Source organism: Eubalaena glacialis, chromosome 5, assembly GCF_028564815.1.
Source record: "Eubalaena glacialis isolate mEubGla1 chromosome 5, mEubGla1.1.hap2.+ XY, whole genome shotgun sequence".
Classification (NCBI taxonomy): domain Eukaryota; kingdom Metazoa; phylum Chordata; class Mammalia; order Artiodactyla; family Balaenidae; genus Eubalaena; species Eubalaena glacialis.
The window spans coordinates 117,243,960-117,263,955 of NC_083720.1; the positions used below are offsets into that span (position 1 = coordinate 117,243,960).

The following is a 19,996-nucleotide window of genomic DNA, read 5'->3' on the forward strand; positions in this document are numbered from 1 at the left end:
TATTTGTTGTTTTTTAAAAAATTTCAAGATGTTTTTAAAAACATTTCACACTATTGTTTTGTACACTGAGGTCTCATAGTGGAGTTAAATTGTGCTGACAAAACATGGATTAATTTCCAGTACTCTTCTGCTGACATCATATGGAATTACATATTCTCTTACATTTAATTCAACTCTGCTCTTGGTTCCTGGCTGACTTCTGTTTGTTCATTCAGCATTTATTGAGTACCTAATATATGCTAGGCTAGGCACTGAGGTATTTGTTCAACAATGAATGAATGACTACCATTACTTTGGGATTGATAGGATATAAACTTTTGCAAAGTGGTGGTGATGTTTCCCCCTTTTCCTATAACCTCCATGGTCTCTGACACATGGCTGAAGGGAGGTAGTTAATAATAATTTATTTGTTGAAGGGTATTATACTGGACAATAATAACTACATGAGGGTGGAGTAGAAAAATATAAGTGAAATCTGAAGTATTCAGATAACCTGTCTAGCACAAATGTCTTTATTCCACTTTCTGACATGACAATGAAATCTGAAATTTATTACATCTATATCTAGTAAACACATTAATTACTTCATTTATTCAATTAATATTTATTGGGCTGCTGATTTATAATGCTATGTGTGAGTTAGAAAGGGAATAAAAATGTTCCATTCTTAAATAGCTTATAATATACCAAGAGAAAAATTCATTCATTCATTCATTCATTATTTATTAAACATCTATTATATGCCAACCACTCTTCTTGACACTGGTGATATAGTTGTGAAAATGGAGCTTATATTCTGCTGGGAGAAACTACACAAAAAGCAAGCAAACAGATAGACAAGATAATCATGAAATGTGAAGATCACAGTGAAGAAAGTAGAGTGATGTAGTAGACTGGGGACATACTTTAGATGTAAATGTCATGAAAGTGTCTCTGAGGACATCTTTTCTTCTCTGATTGCTGTGGCTAAAACTTCCAAAACTATGTTGAATAATAGTGGTGAGAGTGGACAACCTTGTCTTGTTCCTGATCTTAGAGGAAACGGTTTCAGTTTTTCACCACTGAGAACAATGTTGGCTGTGGGTTTGTCATATATGGCTTTTATTATGTTGAGGTAAGTTCCCTCTATGCCTACTTTCTGGACGGTTTTTATCATAAATGGGTGTTGAATTTTGTCAAAAGCTTTTTCTGCATCTATTGAGATGATCATATGGTTTTTCTCCTTCAATGTGTTAATATGGTGTATCACATTGATTGATTTGCATGTATTGAAGAATCCTTGCATTCCTGGGATAAACCCCACTTGATCATGGTGTATGATCCTTTTAATGTGCTGTTGGATTCTGTTTGCTCATATTTTGTTGAGGATTTTTGCATCTATGTTCATCAGTGATATTGGCCTGTAATTTTCTCTTTTTGAGACATCTTTGTCTGGTTTTGGTATCAGGGTGATGGTGGCCTCGTAGAATGAGTTTGGGAGTGTTCCTCCCTCAGCTATGGCTTGGAAGAGCTTGAGAAGGATAGGTGTTAGCTCTTCTCTAAATGTTTGATAGAATTCGCCTGTGAAGCCATCTGGTCCTGGGCTTTTGTTTGTTGGAAGATTTTTAATGACAGTTTCAATTTCAGTGCTTGTGATTGGTCTGTTTAAATTTTCTCTTTCTTCCTGGTTCAGTCTCGGAAGGTTGTGCTTTTCTAAGAATTTGTCCATTTCTTCCAGGTTTTCCATTTTATTGGCATATAGTTGCTTGTAGTAATCCCGCATGATTTTTGTATTTCTGCAGTGTCAGTTGTTACTTCTCCCTTTTCATTTCTAATTCTATTGATTTGAGTCTTGTCCCTTTTTCTCTTGATGAGTCTGGCTAATGGTTTATCAATTTTGTTTATCTTCTCAAAGAACCAGCTTTTAGTTTTATTGATCGTTGCTATTGTTTCCTTCATTTCTTTTTCATTTATTTCTGATCTGATCTTTATGATTTCTTTCCTTCTGCTAACTTTGGGGTTGTTTTTGTTCTTCTTTCTGTGATTGCTTTAGGTGTAAGGTTAGGTTGTTTACTTGAGATGTTTCTTGCTTCTTAACGTAGGATTGTATTGCTATGAACTTCCTTCTTAGAACTGCTTTTGCTGCATCCCATAGGTTTTGGGTCATTGTGTTTTCATTGTCATTTGTTTCTAGGTATTTTTTGATTTCCTCTTTTGATTTCTTCAGTGATCTCTTGGTTATTTAGTAGTGTATTGTTTAGCCTCCATGTGTTTGTATTTTTTACAGATTTTTTCCTGTAATTGATATCTAGTCTCATAGTGTTGTGGTCGGAAAAGATACTTGATATGATTTCAATTTTCTTAAATTTACCAATGCTTGATTTGTGACCCAAGATATGGTCTATCCTGGAGAATTTTCCATGAGCACTTGAGAAGAATGTGTATTCTGTTGTTTTTGGATGGAATGTCCTATAAATATCAATTAAGTCCATCTTGTTTCATGTATCATTTAAAGCTTGTGTTTCCTTATTTATTTTCATTTTGGATGATCTGTCCACTGGTGAAAGTGGGGTATTCAAGTCCCCTAGTATTATTGTGTTACTATCGATTTCCCCTTTTATGGATGTTAGCATTTGCCTTATGTATTGAGGTGCTCCTATGTTGGGTGCATATATATTTATAATTGTTATATTTTCTTCTTGGATTGATCCCCTGATCATTATGTAGTGTCCTTCTTTGTCTCTTGTAAGTGTCTTTATTTTAAAGTCTATTTTGTCTGATATGAGAATTGCTACTCCAGCTTTCTTTTGATTTTCATTTACATGGAATATCTTTTTGCATCCCCACTTTCAGTCTGTATGTGTCCCTAGGTCTGAAGTGGGTCTCCTGTAGACAGCATATATACGGGTCTTGTTTTTGTGTCCATTCAGCCAGTCTATGTCTTCTGGTGGGAGCATTTAATCAATTTACATTTAAGGTAGTTATCGATATGTATGTTCCTATTACCATTTTCTTAATTGTTTGGGGTTTGTTATTGTAGGTCTTTTCCTTCTCTTCTATTTCCTGCCTAGAGAAGTTCCTTTAGCATTTGTTGTAAAGCTGGTTTGGTGGTGCTGAATTCTCTTAGCTTTTGTTTTTCTGTAAAGGTTTTAATTGCTCCGTCGAATCTGAATGAGATCGTTGCTGGGTAGAGTAATCTTGGTTGTAAGTTTTTCCCTTTCATCGCTTCAAATATGTCCTGCCACTCCCTTCTGGCTTGCAGAGTTTCTGCTGAAAGATCAGCTGGTAACCTTATGGGGATTCCCTTGTATGTTATTTGTTGTTTTTCCCTTGCTGCTTTTAATATTTTTTCTTTGTATTTAATTTTTGATAGTTTGATTAATATGTGTCTTGGTCTGTTTCTCCTTGGATTTATCCTGTATGGGACTCTCTGCGCGTCCTGGATTTGACTGACTATTTCCTTTCCCATATTAGGGAAGTTTTCAACTATAATCTCTTCAAATATCTCCTCAGTCCCTTTCTTTTTCTCTTCTTCTTCTGGGACCCCTGTAATTCGAATGTTGGTGTGTTTAATGTTGACCCAGTGGTCTCTAAGATTTTCCTCAATTCTTTTCATTCTTTTTTCTTTATTCTGCTCTGCAGTAGTTATTTCCACCATTCTATTTTCCAGGTCACTTATCCGTTCTTCTGCCTCAGTTATTCTGCTATTGATTCCTTCTAGAGAATTTTTAATTTCATTTATTGTGTTGTTCATCATTGTTTGTTTGCTCTTCAGTTCTTCTAGGTCCTTGTTAAACGTTTCTTGTATTTTCTCCATTCTTTTTCCAAGATTTTGGATCATCTTTACTATCATTACTCTGAATTCTTTTTCAGGTAGACTGCCTATTTCCTCTTCATTTGTTAGGTCTGGTAGGTTTTTACCTTGCTCCTTCATCTTTTGTGTGTTTCTCTGTCTTCTCATTTTGCTTAACTTACTGTGTTTGGGGTCTTTTTTCGCAGTCTGCATGTTCATAGTTCCCATTGTTTTTGGTGTCTGCCCCAGTGGCTAAGGTTGGTTCAGTGGTTTGTGTAGGCTTCCTGGTGGAGGGGACTCGCACCTGTGTTCTGGTGGATGAGGCTGGATCTTGTCTTTCTGGTGGGCAGGACCACATCCAGTGGTGTGTTTTGGGGTGTCTTTGACCTTATTATGATATTAGGCAGCCTCTCTGCTAATGGGCGGAGTTGTTTTCCTGTCTTGCTAGTTGTTTGGCATAGGGTATCCAGCACTGTAGCTTGCTGGTTGTTGAGTGGAGCTGGGTCTTAGCTTTGAGGTGGAGATCTCTGGGATAGCTTTTGCCATTTGATATTATGTGCAGCTGGGAGGTCTTTGGTGCACCAATATTCTGAACTCGTCTCTCCCACCTCAGAGGCACAGGCGTGACCCCCGGCTGGAGCACGAAGACCATATCAGCCACACAGCTCTGAAGAAACGGGAGAAAAAGAAAGAAAGAAAGAAAGAAAGAGAGAGAAAGAGAGAGAGAGAGAGGGAGGGAGGAAGAAAGAGAATAAAATAAAAACAAATAAAGTTATTAAAATAAAAAAATTTAAATTATTAAAATAAAAAAGTTAAAAAGTAATTAAAAAAAAAGAAAAAAGAAAGAAAGAAATAAGAGAGCAACCAAACCAAAAAACAAATCCACCAATGATAAGAAGCGCTAAAAACTATATTAAAAAAAAAACGGACAGACAGATCCCTAGCACAAATGGTATAAACAAAGCTATACAGACAAAATCACACAAAGAAGCATACACATACACACTCACAAAAAGAGAAAAAGAAAAAAAAAAATCTATATATAAAAAAAGAAAAGGAAGAGAGCAACCAAATCAATAAACAAATCTACCAATGTTAATAAGCTCTAAATACTAAACTAAGTTAACATAAAACCAGAAACAAATTAGATGCAGAAAGCAAACCCCAAGTCTACAGTTGCTCCAAAAGTCCACCGCCTCAATTTTGAGATGATGCATTATCTATTCAGGTATTCCAGAGATGCAGGGTATATCAGGTTGACTGTGGACATTTAATCTGCTGCTCCTGAGGCCGTTGGGAGAAATTTCCCTTTCTCTTCTTTCTTCACACAGCTCCTGGGGTTCAGCTTTGCATTTGTCCCCAAATTTAAATTTTGGCCTCTGCGTGTAGGTCGCCTGAGGGCGTCTGTTCCCGCCCAGACTGGGGGGGTGGTGTTAAAAGAGTGGCTGATTAGGGGGCTCTGGCTCACTCAGGCTGGGGGGAAGGAGGGGTACAGAATGTGGGGCGAGCCTGCGGCAGCAGAGGCCAGCATGACATTGCAACAGCCTGAGGCATGCTGTGTGTTCTCCCAGGGAAGTTGTCCCTGGATCACGGGATCCTGGCAGTGGTGGGCTGCACAGGCTTCTAGGAGGGGAGGTGTGCATAGTGACCTGTGCTTGCACACAGGCTTCTTGGTGGCTGCAGTAGCAGCCTTAGCATCTCATGCTGGTCTCTAGTGTGCGCGCTGATAGCCATGGCTCGTGCTCGTCTCTGGGGCTCGTTGAGGCAGTGCTTTGAATCCCCTCTCCTTGCGCACCCCGAAACAATGGTCTCTTGCCTCTTAGGCAATTCCAGACTTTTTCCCAGACTCCCTCCTGGCTAGCTGTGGTGCACTAGCCCCCTTCAGGCTGTGTTCACGCAGCCAACCCCAGTCCTCTCCCTGGGATCTGACTTTCGAAGCCCAAGCCTCAGCTCCCAGCCCCCGCCCACCCCAGCAGGTGAGCAGACAAGCCTCTCAGGCTGGTGAGTGCTGGTCGGCACCGCTCCTCTGTGCGGGAATCTCTCCGCTTTGCCCTCCGAAACCCTGTGGCTGTGCTCCCCTCCATGGCTCCGAAGCTTCCCCCCGCCACCGCCCCGTCTCCGCCAGTGAAGGGTCTTCCTAGTGCGTGGAAACTTTTCCTCCTTCACAGCTCCCTCCCCAAGGTGCAGGTCCGTCCTTATTCTTTTGTCTCTGTTTTTTCTTTTTTCTTTTGCCCTACCCAGGTATGTGGGGAGTTTCTTGCCTTTTGGGAAGTCTGAGGTCTTCTGCCAGCGTTCAGTAGGTGTTCTGTAGGGGTTGTTCCACATGTAGATGTATTTCTGGTGTATTTGTGGGGAGGAAGGTGATCTCCACGTTTTACTCCTCTGCCATCTTGAAGGTCTCCCCCAGACTTCCATTTTGAAAAGATATGTTGACCTTTGTGTGTAGACTGGAGTGAGCAGAGTCTAGAGGGAAAATGGGAGGGTAATTAGAAAGCTATTTTTCAGTGTAGGCAAAAGATAATGTTGGCTTATATTGAGTTATTGTTCAAGACACATCCGCTCTCTTCCTCCTCCACCATGGGTTGGAGTATGCTTCCCTTCCCTGGCCAGCCTTTGAGACTGACCATTTGCTTGCTTTGGCCAATGGAAGGTGACAAGATATAACACAGGCAATAGTTTTAAATGTTTTAGTGCAGGGGTCCCCAACCCCCAGACCATGGACCAGTACCGATCTGTGGCCTGTTAGGAACCGGGCCACACAGCAAGAAGTGAGCAGCAGGCAAGCGAGTGAAGCTTCATCTGTATTTACAGCCGCTCCTTATCACTCGCATTATCACCTGAGCTCCACCTCCTGTCAGCATTATGGTGAGTTGTATAATTGTTTCATTATATATTACAATGTAATAATAATAGAAATAAAGTGCACAATAAATGTAATGGGCTTGAATCATCCCAAAACTATCCCCCCACCATCTGGTCTGTGGAAAAATTGTCTTCCACGAAACTGGTACCTGGTACCAAAAAGGTTGGGGACCGCTGTTTTAGTGGTTTAACTTGTCTGTCTTACTCCTTGGTCTGCCATGAGAAGACCACACCCCAGGTAGCTGCCCCCCTCCGGCGTGGCCCATGTAAGCCACCTGCCTCACAGCCTGAAGCAGAGCTGCTCTGGCCAAGTCAAAGAACCATGAGCAAGAATCATCTAAACTTATAATCCACTGAGGTTTGGTTTGGTTTGGTATGTAGCATTATTGTTGTGGTGTTAGTGACACTGGAGGGAAATTGGCAAATTTGATATATATTTTAGTGACAGGTTATGAGTTTCTGGTTTGAGTGGGTGGCTGTGTGGTGATGTCATTTAGTGACACAAGAAAGACAGGAAAGAACAGTGTTTGGAAGAGAAGACCAAGGTTTCTATTAAATACATTATATTTGAAATGCTTATTAGCATGCAACTTCACGTGTAAGACAATTATATACATGGGTCTGAAATTTTGAGGACAGGTATGGCCTGGAAGATAAAGTTTTAGAGTCACTGGTGTATGGACATATTTACCCAAGGAACTGGATGAAGTCTCCCAAGGAACAAGTGAAGTTAACACAAACGAAAGGGCTTATGATAGAGGCTCATGACACTGCATTTTTTAGAGGTCTGATAGAAGAAGGAGAGAGATTGAAAATGAGCAGCCAGGTGTTCATAGGATGGAGACCAGGAGAACTTGTCACATAGTCCCTACACAAGAGAGCCACCACTGTCATTGTGTACTGCTGATTTGTCCAGTGCGTGTGCTACCGTGGAAGTCGTTGTATCCTTGATCAGAGTGGAGATTTTGCAAGCTGGGTTGCCAGTGGACTAAAGAGTAAATGGGGTGAGGGAGTGCACACAGTATGTGTAGACAACCAGTTTAAACCATTTTATAGCAAACCATTTTGCTATAAAGCAAAGAGAAATTAAACAGTAGTGAGAGTTTTTGTTTGTTTTGAAGTGTTAGCTGTAACGGTGACTGCATTAAGTGGTAATCAAGGTAAAACCTTTTATTTGACCTTGGTCAGTTCTTTTACCCACCCCACTTGCTATTTATTTCAAATATTTGCCACTCTCCTGAAGACCCTTATTAAACTTCTATCCTCTTCTCTCAGTAAATGACCTCAGTTCCTACTTCATGGAGAAAATAAAGGTCTTGATAGTGAATTCGTTGGACATTTATTAATAGCCACCTAAAACCTTATCTACCTTCTTCTTTTAGAAGAAAATGCCTGTTTTCTCCAGATCATGGCTAAATTCTATCCCATCCCTTCTCTTCTCTGCCAGGAACCTACCTCATCTATTACATATTATTTGCTTTCTTCTATATCTCCACCTTCTCCTTTCCTATAATATATAAGCATCTTAAAGTCTCAACCATCCTAAAAATATAATGACACCAAAACATTCTTTCTCAAACTTATGTCCCTGTGATGAACATTTTATCTCTCTTCTTCTCTTCAAACCACATGTCTTGAAAAGAGAGTCTACATTTATTATCTCCAATAACTTTATTCCTTCAAAGCAGTGAAATTTTGCTTCTACTTCCATTTTTCCATTCAGTTGTCCATCAATAACCTCCCAATTCCAAAAGCTAAAGGATGCATTTTATTCCTTGTCTTAAACTTATGAGATAATGGAAATAAATTTTCATAGCACTGCAATTGGGATTACTCAATTATTTGTGTAACTATTTAATTATTTTAATTTCCTAGAATATAGCCTTCATAATCCCCAGGTTATTTTTTGCATCCCTGATGCCAAGCAGACTGCCTGTCACATTATAGGCATTTGGTAAATATTTGTTGAGTGAATGATTGAATAAGTGGATGATGGATAAAAATACAATCCCTGTCCTCAAAGAGACCATGAAAGAGTTCACAATTTAGTGAGGAATTGGCATTCTATATAACACACATGCGCTGGAAATTCCAACAGTAGAAAATCATATGACATCCACCTAGCCCACACACTAGAATGTGAAATGTCAGTAAATTGCAATCTGTCATTCTTGACTAATGAGTCTGTCTATAAATTTATAACATTAAGTTTTAAATTTTATTTTAATTACTTCATATTAAATTGAATAGAATTTAAATAGTAGGTCTTAAAAAGAAAACTGAGAAAAATATTTTATAATCACTTATTATAAATCTAAAATCTAATTTTTTGAATGAAAAGGATCTGGATTTACCCTTGTGAAACACTTTCATAGTATCATTAAGTCTCTGTACAGAAGAGATCTTAGCACTCTTCCAGCCCAACTATTTTCATGATATAAAATCCCTTATATAATGTTCTATGAAAAGTTCCTGTGCAATCTCTGCAGGAGACACCTGTGTGGAGGACATACCCCTTTTATGGTATGTTTTTATGGTAAATATGGTAACCAATTTCTGAATTATTAAAACTCTAAATTCTAGAAAGCTAGTCCCTAGTAACTTACATTGGTCCAGTTTAACTATTTAAGATTGGCTGCTTTTAGCCACTTGGATTAGAGCTCCTGCTTTGTTTGTTTTGTTTTATTTTTGTTTTGTGAAAGGGGAGAAACTTTATAAATGTCAGGGGAGAAATGGGAATCAGTTAAAGGAGGAATGTGTATAGTATCTATCATATTTGGAAAAAAATGGAAAGAAATTAATCCATGTCCCTGGCAAACATAAAGTTGTAATATTAAAAATTCTATGTAACTGAATAAGAGGTGTTAAATATTTTATTTATGGATCCATATATCTATTAGCAAGCCTTGGCCAGGGACATGGTCACAGAGTTTACAGACTAATGAGGGGGAGGTGGGCCAAGTGCACAATGAATGTTGCAAATTGTTTCAGTGTTAAGATAGACCAGATAGTGTCCCCTGAGTTCAGTCTTGAAATATGAATGACTAGCAAAATGGGTATTCCTTCATTCACCACATTTTTATGGAGCGTCTGAGAATCCAGAATAAAAAAAAAAAAAAAAACACAAACAGAAGGACAAATCTAAAGAGGTATATAGGGGAGAGCCCAGCAAAGAAAGCTGTCTCAGGCTTGGCTCTGAGAGAAGAGAAAAAAAGAAGTTTCTTCTTATAATTCATAACCACAAACAGGCTCACCTGGTATTGAAATAGGAATCCATATTACCAGTATCTCAGAAATCCCTAAGTGAGAAATTAGGTTAATGTTAGCATGAGTTGAACGTTCCTTCAACTTCCTGGAGGAAAAGCAAATTATTTCTTGAGGAATGGATCTTAATCTCGGGTTGCAAATAATTCCCATTTCTATGGAATATGAGTTTACAATTTAAAAAAATCAAAAATACATGAAGAAATGAGTCACTATGAGTGAGAAATGTAGCCTTCTAGCTCTCTGAAAATGAAATTAGACTTACAAAGACCATAGATATTAGAATTGTCTGATATAGAATAGAAAATAAGTATGATTATGTTTAAAAATTAAAAGTATAAAAGTATGAATGAGCTAGAGAGTATAAAAATGTTCAGGAAGATTTGATAAAGAACTAAAGGAACTTCTGAACAACCTAAATGTCCAACAATATGGGACTTGATTAAATAAATTCTGATACCTCCATGCAATAGAATACCATGCAAACATTAAAAATGATACTACATTTTTTAACATGAAAAAAGTCTACAACATATTATATGAAAACAAGTTACTAAACAATATAACTAAAATGATTTTTTAAATGCATGTGTGTATGTGAGTGTGAACAAATGTAAAACAGCTGGTATGGTATACACCAAAGTGTTAAGTGGTTATCTTTGGGTGGTGAGATAATTTCTGTCGTTGTACCTTTTGTATTTTACAGAATTAATTGTAATTAATTAATTACAATTAATTACAATTAATTGTAATTAATTTTAATTGTAATTAGCAGGATTATTTCTGTTGTGAGGAAAAACCAAGCATGTTTGGTTCTTCTCCTTGCCTAATCAAATGTTGGTAGACAAACTTGCTCTTTCATCACCGCATAGCTTGTGTAGATCTGTGCGATCATCATTGTTTTTGCCTGTAAAACATGTAACATAACAGAGAGAAAGTTTCTGAAATGATTGCACTACTTTCCTGTAATGTTTGTGGGTTGGGCAGCAGTTGGGAAAGAGATGTCATCAGATCTGAAATTCTTCCTACATAGATCCTGAAAATGCAGTGCTGTGTCTGATGACATCTCACACTAGAGCAACATAGTTTAAAGTGGCAGGCTTGTCCATCAACAGATGAATGGATAAAGAAGATGTAATACACACACACACACACACACACAGAATGGAACACTACTCAGCCATAAAAAAATGAAGGTTTGCCCTTTGCAACAACATGGATGAACTTGGAAGGTATTATGCTGTCAGACAAAGACAAATACTGTATGATATCACTTATATGTGGAATCTAAAAAACAAAACAAATGAGTGAATATAACAAAAAAGAAACTCACAGATATAGAGAACAAATTAGTGGTTACCAGTGGGGAGAGGGAAGGGGGAGGACAACATAGGGGTAGGGGATTAAGAGGTACAAACTACTATGTATAAAATAAATAAGCTACAGGGATTGTACAGCACAAGGAATATAGCCAATATTTTATAATAAGTACAAATGGAGTATAATCTTTAAAAATTGTAAATCACTGTGTTGTATACCTGAAACTTATATATTATTGTACATCAACTATACCTCAATAAAAAAAGAAACATATGCAAAAATTCTGATTAGTGAAAAATAATAAAGTGGTAAGCTTATATATGTAAAAAAAAGAGCTAAAGGAACTTCTAGAAATAAATATGTAAAATTTAAATTTAAAATGTTTAATAATCAATCAAAAAATAAGCAGAAGATCTAGAGACATTTCTCCAAAGAAGATACACAGATGACCAACAGGCACATGAAAAGATGCTCAACATCGCTAGTTATTAGAGAAATGCAAATCAAAACTACAATGAAGTATCACCTGACACCAGTCAGAATGGCCATCATCAAAAAGTCTACAAATAAATGCTGAATAGGGTGTGGAGAAAAAGGAACCCTCCTACACTGTTGGTGGGAATGTATTTAAATTGATGCAGCTACTATGGCGAACAGTATGGAGGTTCCTTAAAAAACTAAAGTTACCATATGATCCAGAGATCCCATTCCGGGGGATATATCCAGACAAAACTATAATTTGAAAAGATACATGCACACCAATGTTTATAGCAGTGCTATTTACAATAGCCAAGACATGGAAGCAACCTAAGTGTGCATTGACAGATGAATGGATAAAGAAGATGTGGTATATATACACAATGGAATATTACTCAGCCATAAAAAGAAAGATATAATGCCTTTTGCAGCCACTTGGATGGACCTAGAGATTATCATACTAAGTGAAGTAAGTCAGACAAAGACAAATATCATATGATATTGCTTATATGTGGAATCTAAAACAATGATACAAGTGGACTTCTTTACAAAACAGAAATAGACTTACAGACAGAAAACAAACTTATGGTTACTGAAAGGGAAATGGGGGGAGGGATAAATTAGCAGTCTGGGATGAACATATATACACAAAATATAAAATGGATAAATAACAAGGACTTACTGTATAGCCCAGTGAACTGTACTCAATATCTTGTAATTATCTATCTATCTATCTCTGAATCACTGTGCTGTATACCTGAAATTAACACGACATGGTAAATCAACTATATTTCAATAAAAATTTTAAAAAATACAGATTTAATAGAGCTGAAGATAGAGTTAGTAAAGCAGGAAGGGTATCTTGAGAAATTTACAAAAGAATGCACAAAGAGAGGGATAATATGAAAGTTAAGAGCTCGGGAGAGTATATTGAGAACTTTTAACATAAATCTAACCAGATTTTTCCAATTAGGAAACACTAGAGAATGGAGAGAAAGGTAATTTTAGAAGAGATAATGACCACTGCTTCTTGGAGACCTGATTCCAGGTCTGGGACAGGGAAAGGACAAAGTGAGCCTAGAACTCTTACCATGGCAAAAAAAGAGGGAATGGTCAACAACTAACGGAGATATGTCAAAATGGTACAGGAACTGACTGGCCAATTTTGGCATTATGAGCATCAAAAAGATTAATGATGGAAGTAGATGATAACACACTGAGTAAAAAAAGATTACATCTCAAAAAGGAGGAAAAAGGTAAAGAGGAAAATCCTTTCCTCTTACTGGAAAAGGATTAAGAGGATTAAAAGATTCTGGTGGCCATATTAAAAAAGGTATGAGAAATAGATGAAATTAATTTCAATGATATATCTTATTTAATTTAATATATGAAAATATTATTTAAACATTTAATTAAAATAAAATTATTTAGATATATTATATTTTTGTAGTAAATCCTAGAAATTCAGAATGTACTTTATACTTACAGCACATCTTAATTCAGAGTAATCATATTTTAAGCACTCAGTAGTTGTATGCTGGTAGTTACCATGTTGACATGGCATTTCTAGGTTAAAATAGATCTAAGAGACGTATGTGATCTTTGATTAGATTCTGGATTGGAAAAACCAAACATCTAGAAAAGATGTTTTGGGGACAACTAGGAATTTGTATACAGATACATCTGGTTAGGGTTAGTGTTAGGGTTAAGGTCTTATTGTATCAATGTTAATTTCTTGGGTGGGTATTGTGAATGTGTAGGAGATGTGCTTGTTTTTAGGAGCTATGTGATGAAGTATTTAGGGGTGAAATGTCATACTGTTTACAACTTTCAAATTGTCCAGCAAAAAATAATGTATACACACATATTTACATAACTGTGTACCTACACATATATCAGTAAGGCTACAAAGTATTTGATTTAAACAACTAAATTAAGAAGCTTAATTTATTAGATGAGTACAGAACAACAATGAGAGGATGTACATTTTCAGACAAGTATGGAACATTTTGAAAACTGACTACACATTGGTCTATTGAGTAGGGGTCAATAAATTTCAAAGATTTTAGAATTATATAAATCATGTTCTCTGATTACAATGAAATTAAATTTTAAAATAATAACAATGATAATTTAAAATCCCATTATTTGGAAAATTATAGATTATTTATGGAAAGTATGGAGGTTGGATTGGAGGGTATCATGGTTGGAAGCAGGAATCCAAGTGAGGAAGCTATTAGTGTTCCAGAGAAGAGATGGTAAAGCTCTGTGTTGAGACAGTATGAGTGGAAAAGTGGAAGGGATTTGATGACTGATTGTACTAGGAGGCTGAGGGAGAGTGAGTAGTAGAGGTGACTTCTGGGTTTTGGATGGATGGTGGTGTCATTAATTGTGAGAGGGACATGTTGATCGGAATGTCTTTGGGACGTGCATATAGAGATAGTTATTCAAATTTGGCACTTGAGAGTGGTGTGAGCAAGATATAGAGATTTTGTGAAGTATCCACATTTACATGATGAAAATAGCCATGGGAGTGGACCACATCATTCAAGTAAAGGGTTAGAAGGCAGTCAAGGAAAGAGCTGTGGGGCATACACAACAGCTGAGGTAGTCATAGCAAAGTGAGCCCATGAAGGAGACAAGTGAAATAGTCAGAAGTGAAGGAAATTGAATGGATGATTGACTCCAGATGAATGAATGATTGATTCCATCTGAACTCTGAGAAAAACATGGTAAATAGTGTTAAGGACTAGAGTTCTTTGGTTGGAAGTTCTAATACCTGATGTTTCATTTGTTTGATTTCATTACAAAACCCGCAAATGTTCATCACTTTACCTGCATTTTCTTTTCCCAGTCTCCCTGTCTCTTACTAATTATTTTAACCAGAAGTGATTTATAGTTTATGTTCCAGAACTGAAATTCTAGCGTTGATGTAATTGTTTTAGAGACTAGATTTTACATAAAGGGAATGGTTGTGAACTCAGAGATGTTATAATTTGCCCAAAGTCACACAGTAAATCTTGTTCCCCATCTAAAGGTTTATCTAAACTAATTAGAAGTAATGTAGGATTTTCATATGCTTTAATTGCCTTTCTAGAAATCTTCATTAACTCTATACTACTTTTGAAAAAAAAATTATTTATGTTTTATTTATTTTTATTTTTGGCTGTGTTGTGTCTTCATTGCTGCACGTGAGCTTTCTCTAGTTGCGGCGAGCGGGGGGCTACTCTTTGTTGCGGTGTGCGGGCTTCTCATTGCGGTGGCTTCTCTTGTTGCAGAGCACGGGCTCTAGGCGCATGGGCTTCAGTAGTTGTGGCACGTGGGCTCAGTAGTTGTGGCTCGTGGGCTCTAGAGTGCAGGCTCAGTAGTTGTGGTGCACGGGCTTAGTTGCTCCACGGCATGTGGGATCTTCCCGGACCAGGGCTCAAACCCATGTCCCCTGCATTGGCAGGCGGATTCTTAACCACTGTGCCACCAGGGAAGCCCCTATACTACTTTTTGAAAGGGGTGTAACTGCACTTATTTTCTATTTTGGATGCAGTACTAACATGATTTCGTTAAATGGTACTGTAGAGGGCTTTCAGTTTAGTGATTAAATGGATTATCCCCAAAGTTTTTAATACTTTTTTCTCAAAATGGGCATATCTTTTGCTTTATTAATTATTGTAGTAGCACAAGCTTAGTTCCTTTAGCATCACTGTAAAATTCGCTCTCTAGATTTCTGGGTTGCATGTCTCGTGACATTTCCCCACATCCTTTTTCTCCTTCACTTTTCTGCAGTGATTTTCATGTTAGTTATGCTGTCCATTGAGAGTGGCAATCTTTTATTAATCATTATATCCTATATCTCCTCTCTAGGAGTTAGCGTGACAATTTTCACTCAGTAGATATTCCTTAAATAAGTAAAATTAAAAATATGCATATTGGGTATCCTAGTGATTAAGAATGCAGGCTGTAGGGACTGCCTGCCTGGGTTTGAATATTGCCTCTACCTCCTGCTAGCTGTATAACCTTAGGAAAGTTAATCTCTGTTTCTCTGCTTCAGTGTTCTCATCTGTAAAATGGGGATAATAATAGTACCTAATTTATGGGGTGGTTGTGAGAATAAAATATGCTAATCTGTATACAGCAAGTAGCGCACTTGGCGTATGGCAGATATTTTTAAATGTTTCTATTTTTAAGACTCTAACTTATAAATTCTTTCTCTAATTCTTCACTTTACTACGATATTTCTCAGCTTACTGTGTATCTTTATATAAAGTGTGTCTTTTGAGCTCTGTAGTAACCCTCCAAAGTAAGCATGGCAGAAATTATCCTTTTCCCATAGTTAGGCACCTGAGGCCCCGGGAGCTCTGCCGGGGGGCAGTGGAGCAGAGTTAAGAAGAGTGAATTTACAGTCAGAGGGATATGGGTTTGCGCCCTGGTTCTGCACCTTTTAACTTAGATCTTTGGTAAACTGTTTTCCTGTATAATAGAGAATAATCACAATACTTCACCAAAAAACAAAAAAGCAGTTTTGAGGTTTAAGTGTGAGATAATTCACAGGGAATGCTAACCAACACCCCTGATGTAAATAGTCAATAAATATTAGCATTCTGTTTTCCATTTCTCCCAATTTTTTGTGTTCTGTGTTATACATTTTAAATCTAGATTATATAATGCTATCGACTGCACTCTTTTATTTGTTAGCATTGACACACCAAGTAGTTTGTAAAATTTCTAAAACAAAGGGTTTAATCTCATATGTTCTCTGTATCTTTAATATCTTTTTAATATACCTGAACTAGTAGCTAGAATGTCTTTAATAGATACATGACTTAATATTTTGTTGCAGTGTTTCAAACTATGTTAGTCCCATTATTTGTGCAAAGTAGAAAGTAATAGGTATTTAAAAAATATTTATGTAGGTTTCTTTTTAGACTCTAAGAAGTAGATTTTTTAAATAGCAGAACCTTTGCCTTTTGTGGACTTCAGTCTTTCAGTCAAATGGAGGAGATTTCTGGAGCACTCAATGTTCCTATTTACATTAACTAATGATTGCTAAATTATTTTAAAATAGCAGGCTCTGCGATAAAACCTAAGCCTGCTGAAGATAAGGATGATAATAATGCTGATATGTATAAACGAGGCTTTTGGTACTCATTGGTATGTGCTGTATTCTTGCAGACATTTCTCTGGGAGCTATCTCCTTTCTGATATATGCAGTTCATTTACTCTACACTTTCAGTCCTAAATTTTAGTAATTGCAAAACATCTGAGGAGCATGGGGTGGAAAAACACACTCAAATGTGTTTTTACCATATCTTTGTGTTAGTAATTTTTTTGAAAAATATTGTACCTGTTATTAAAAAAATCTGTGATTTGCAATTTAATTCAAAGAATGCACTTAGAACTTGAAAACTAATAGCATACAATTAAAGCTTTTCTTTTCTTTTCTTTCGAATTCCAGAACAAGTTAAACTGGGTAAAATAGTGACTAATATTGATTCAGTGAGTAAAAAAATGGAGAAAGAGAAGCAACAGCACCATGCGAAGACCAGGTAATGTGTAATTGGCTAACTTATAGAAAACATACACTGTTCTACTTTGCCAGTATTTGCTGACCAATTGTCATGGTTTCTCAAGTCTGTTAACACCCCATGCATGAGGCTAATTCATCCTTCTGCTTGAGTACCTCAAAACATATTAATTATCAAAATTTTAGTTTTCAGTTCAATTAACTTTTGAACTGGAAGATGTCTGAATAGTTAAGCAAACCATCTGGGTTTTACAGTGCATAAGCTCAAATCCAATTTGTGGCTTTCTTGAGAAAAATGCCATATTTTATGATAATATTACATAAGTTTGGTATTTTAATAATTCATCTGCAGCTATTATGGAGCAGAGTTGTTATAATTTTTCTTTTTTAATATAATAATTTAAAGTTAGTACTTTTCTAACAGAAGGTGAGGGTGATCCTACTGAGCATAGTTTGAAGGCAGGAATTTTGAGCATTGCTTCTGCTTTCCAAAGGTGTCTGGAGATGGGTCAGTTACTTTTCTGAGTTATTCCACTAAATCACAGCATCATCTTTGGGGTAATGTTACAATTGTGTACATAATATTTGGCCCTAAAGCTACAGATAGAACCTCTAAAGGCCCTTCAGCACATTTTGTAGGAACATTTATACTTGTAGAATGTAAATACTGTTCTGTTAAAATGTATTTTTCAGTGGCTTGTTTTGTATTAATTCATTACATAACATGGTCAGAAGTGTGGGGTAATTGGCACAGCTATAAATAATAGAAATTAGAGAAAATGTTGGTGTGGCTGTAAAGAATGTCCTGGATCTTCCAACATTTATCCTGCAAACTGTGCTTAACACTACAAGTTCTATGCTCAAAAGTAACCACTTTCTTGGCTTAAAGTGTAATACGATACTGGAATTTGGAAGAGTGGAGTATATGTACAGCTTTAATACTGAGGGTTTGGTTTTATCCATGGTAAGAGAAGATATTAATTAGGAAGGAAAATAAATGGTTGTATTGGAAATTTACTAGTTAAAAAAAATGTTCTTTTGCCTTTACTTAAGTTAACCTGAGACCCAGGTTGGTCTAGCAGAGTGTTACCTGCTAAAAGAGTAGTTAATATAGCAATTTAACCAAACAGTTTAGAATTTCAGCTAAACTTTAAAACTAGAAAAGCTAACTGAACTGATGTTGAAAAACTACCATTTTCAGTATATTTAGATGGGGCTGTAATCCAAGGAAAAATAGTAATAATTTAGGGACAATTGGAGCACTCATTAATAATAAATCTGATCAGGTTTAATATCTTTCAGTATGTCTTTCTCAAGAGAGTTGAGTATTTCCCAAAGAATTGTTTCTTCAGCAACTGGTGAAAGATAAAGATCTCTTGACATCCTAACAATCCATGTTTAATGAAAACAAATCCTGCTTAATGAGGAAGATCAACACCCTTTGAAATTAAGAGCAAGTACTTCAATGACAGCCTGGGGTACATAGAGACTGAACTTCAATCCACCAAGGCTGCCTTGTCTTTATTTATAGCTAACTTATGGTGGTAACTTGTTTCCTACCACAGCAGTTGGCTTCATTTCATAAATGTTAGAAGTGACTTAGCCATGAGGGTATAAGCAACAGAAAAGAAAATGGAATCAGTCAGGAAATCAGGTAAGGGGTTGTTAACAATGCAGGGAAGGCTTTCGGACTAATTAGCATGAACTGCCCAACTCTTTGTGAGACTCTGGAAAGGTTTCTGTTCAAGACAAATAGAACCCAGAAAGAGGAGTTGTACAGAAACGACTTATAATTTCCTAGAAGATGCTGTGGAAAACACTAATTTTTAAGGTGACACATAATATTTTTAGATAGACCATAAAAATATTGACCCAACAAAAGAAATTTCCTTGGAAAATACATGAAGAAATATGATGGAATCTTATAAATGTATGTTTTTTTTTCCTTTTCCCAAATTTCTCTATGTTTGACTTACAAAGGAAAACAAAATCGAATACTTCTGCATTTTCAAGTTTAAGTTTAAGGAACTGAAGTTCTTCAATACACCTTTGAATTCTAACTTCAAAGATTAATTATCATACATTAAATACTCATTTTATTTCAATAATGATAAATGTGAGCGCATTCTAAATATTAGTTTTCCATCAAGGAAATTTATTTATTATGCATTTATTTATTAGAGCTAATTTTTTAGTTGATAATATTTGGTACATTTGAAGGTATGACAACTGCATTTCTGTAAATGCATTCTGTATTTCAGGCAAGTGAGCCTCAACTTCTTCGCCTAGTTTTGTGATCAGTGCGAGTTTCTTATGTGTTACATAACAATTTGTATTTAGGTTATTCTGATCAATTTAATAACAGAATGAGGATATTATAAAATAATGATAGAATTCCTCATGGCATTTCACATTTGTGTTGAAACAACTCTGGTATTTCACCTTAATGTTTGCACAATATTTCGCTTAAGTGAGTGAATTGTGGTCTACTTCTGTTAGAATCTTTCATTAATAGGGAATCATTGAAAAATGCAATTAATAGTTCTAATTTGGAGATTTAGCTAATAGTTAACCAGGGACTAGTTATAAGGAAGCAAAGCAAACTACAACTATGTATCTTGATCCCATTCTTGATCATATAAATAAAATTCTAGAATTTCAAATGGAGTTTTGCAAAGCTTCCTGCATACTCAAACCTCTCATATTTTCCCTTGACAATATGATTTTGTCATATAAGGGGTACCTCAGTTCTTTGGCCAACTGCATAAACGTGACCACATGAG

At 36.4% G+C, this 19,996-nt stretch overlaps 1 protein-coding gene across 1 annotated transcript in view; it reads left to right on the forward strand.

Moving 5' to 3' along the window:
• The window catches only part of IQCM (IQ motif containing M), a 483,123-nt gene that overhangs the window by 132,366 nt on the left and 330,761 nt on the right, over positions 1–19,996 (forward strand). Inside the window, exon 5 of the mRNA XM_061191607.1 lies at positions 17,145–17,235. Within this exon, the coding sequence (XP_061047590.1) occupies positions 17,145–17,235 (91 nt within the window). The remainder of the gene's footprint in view (positions 1–17,144; positions 17,236–19,996) is intronic.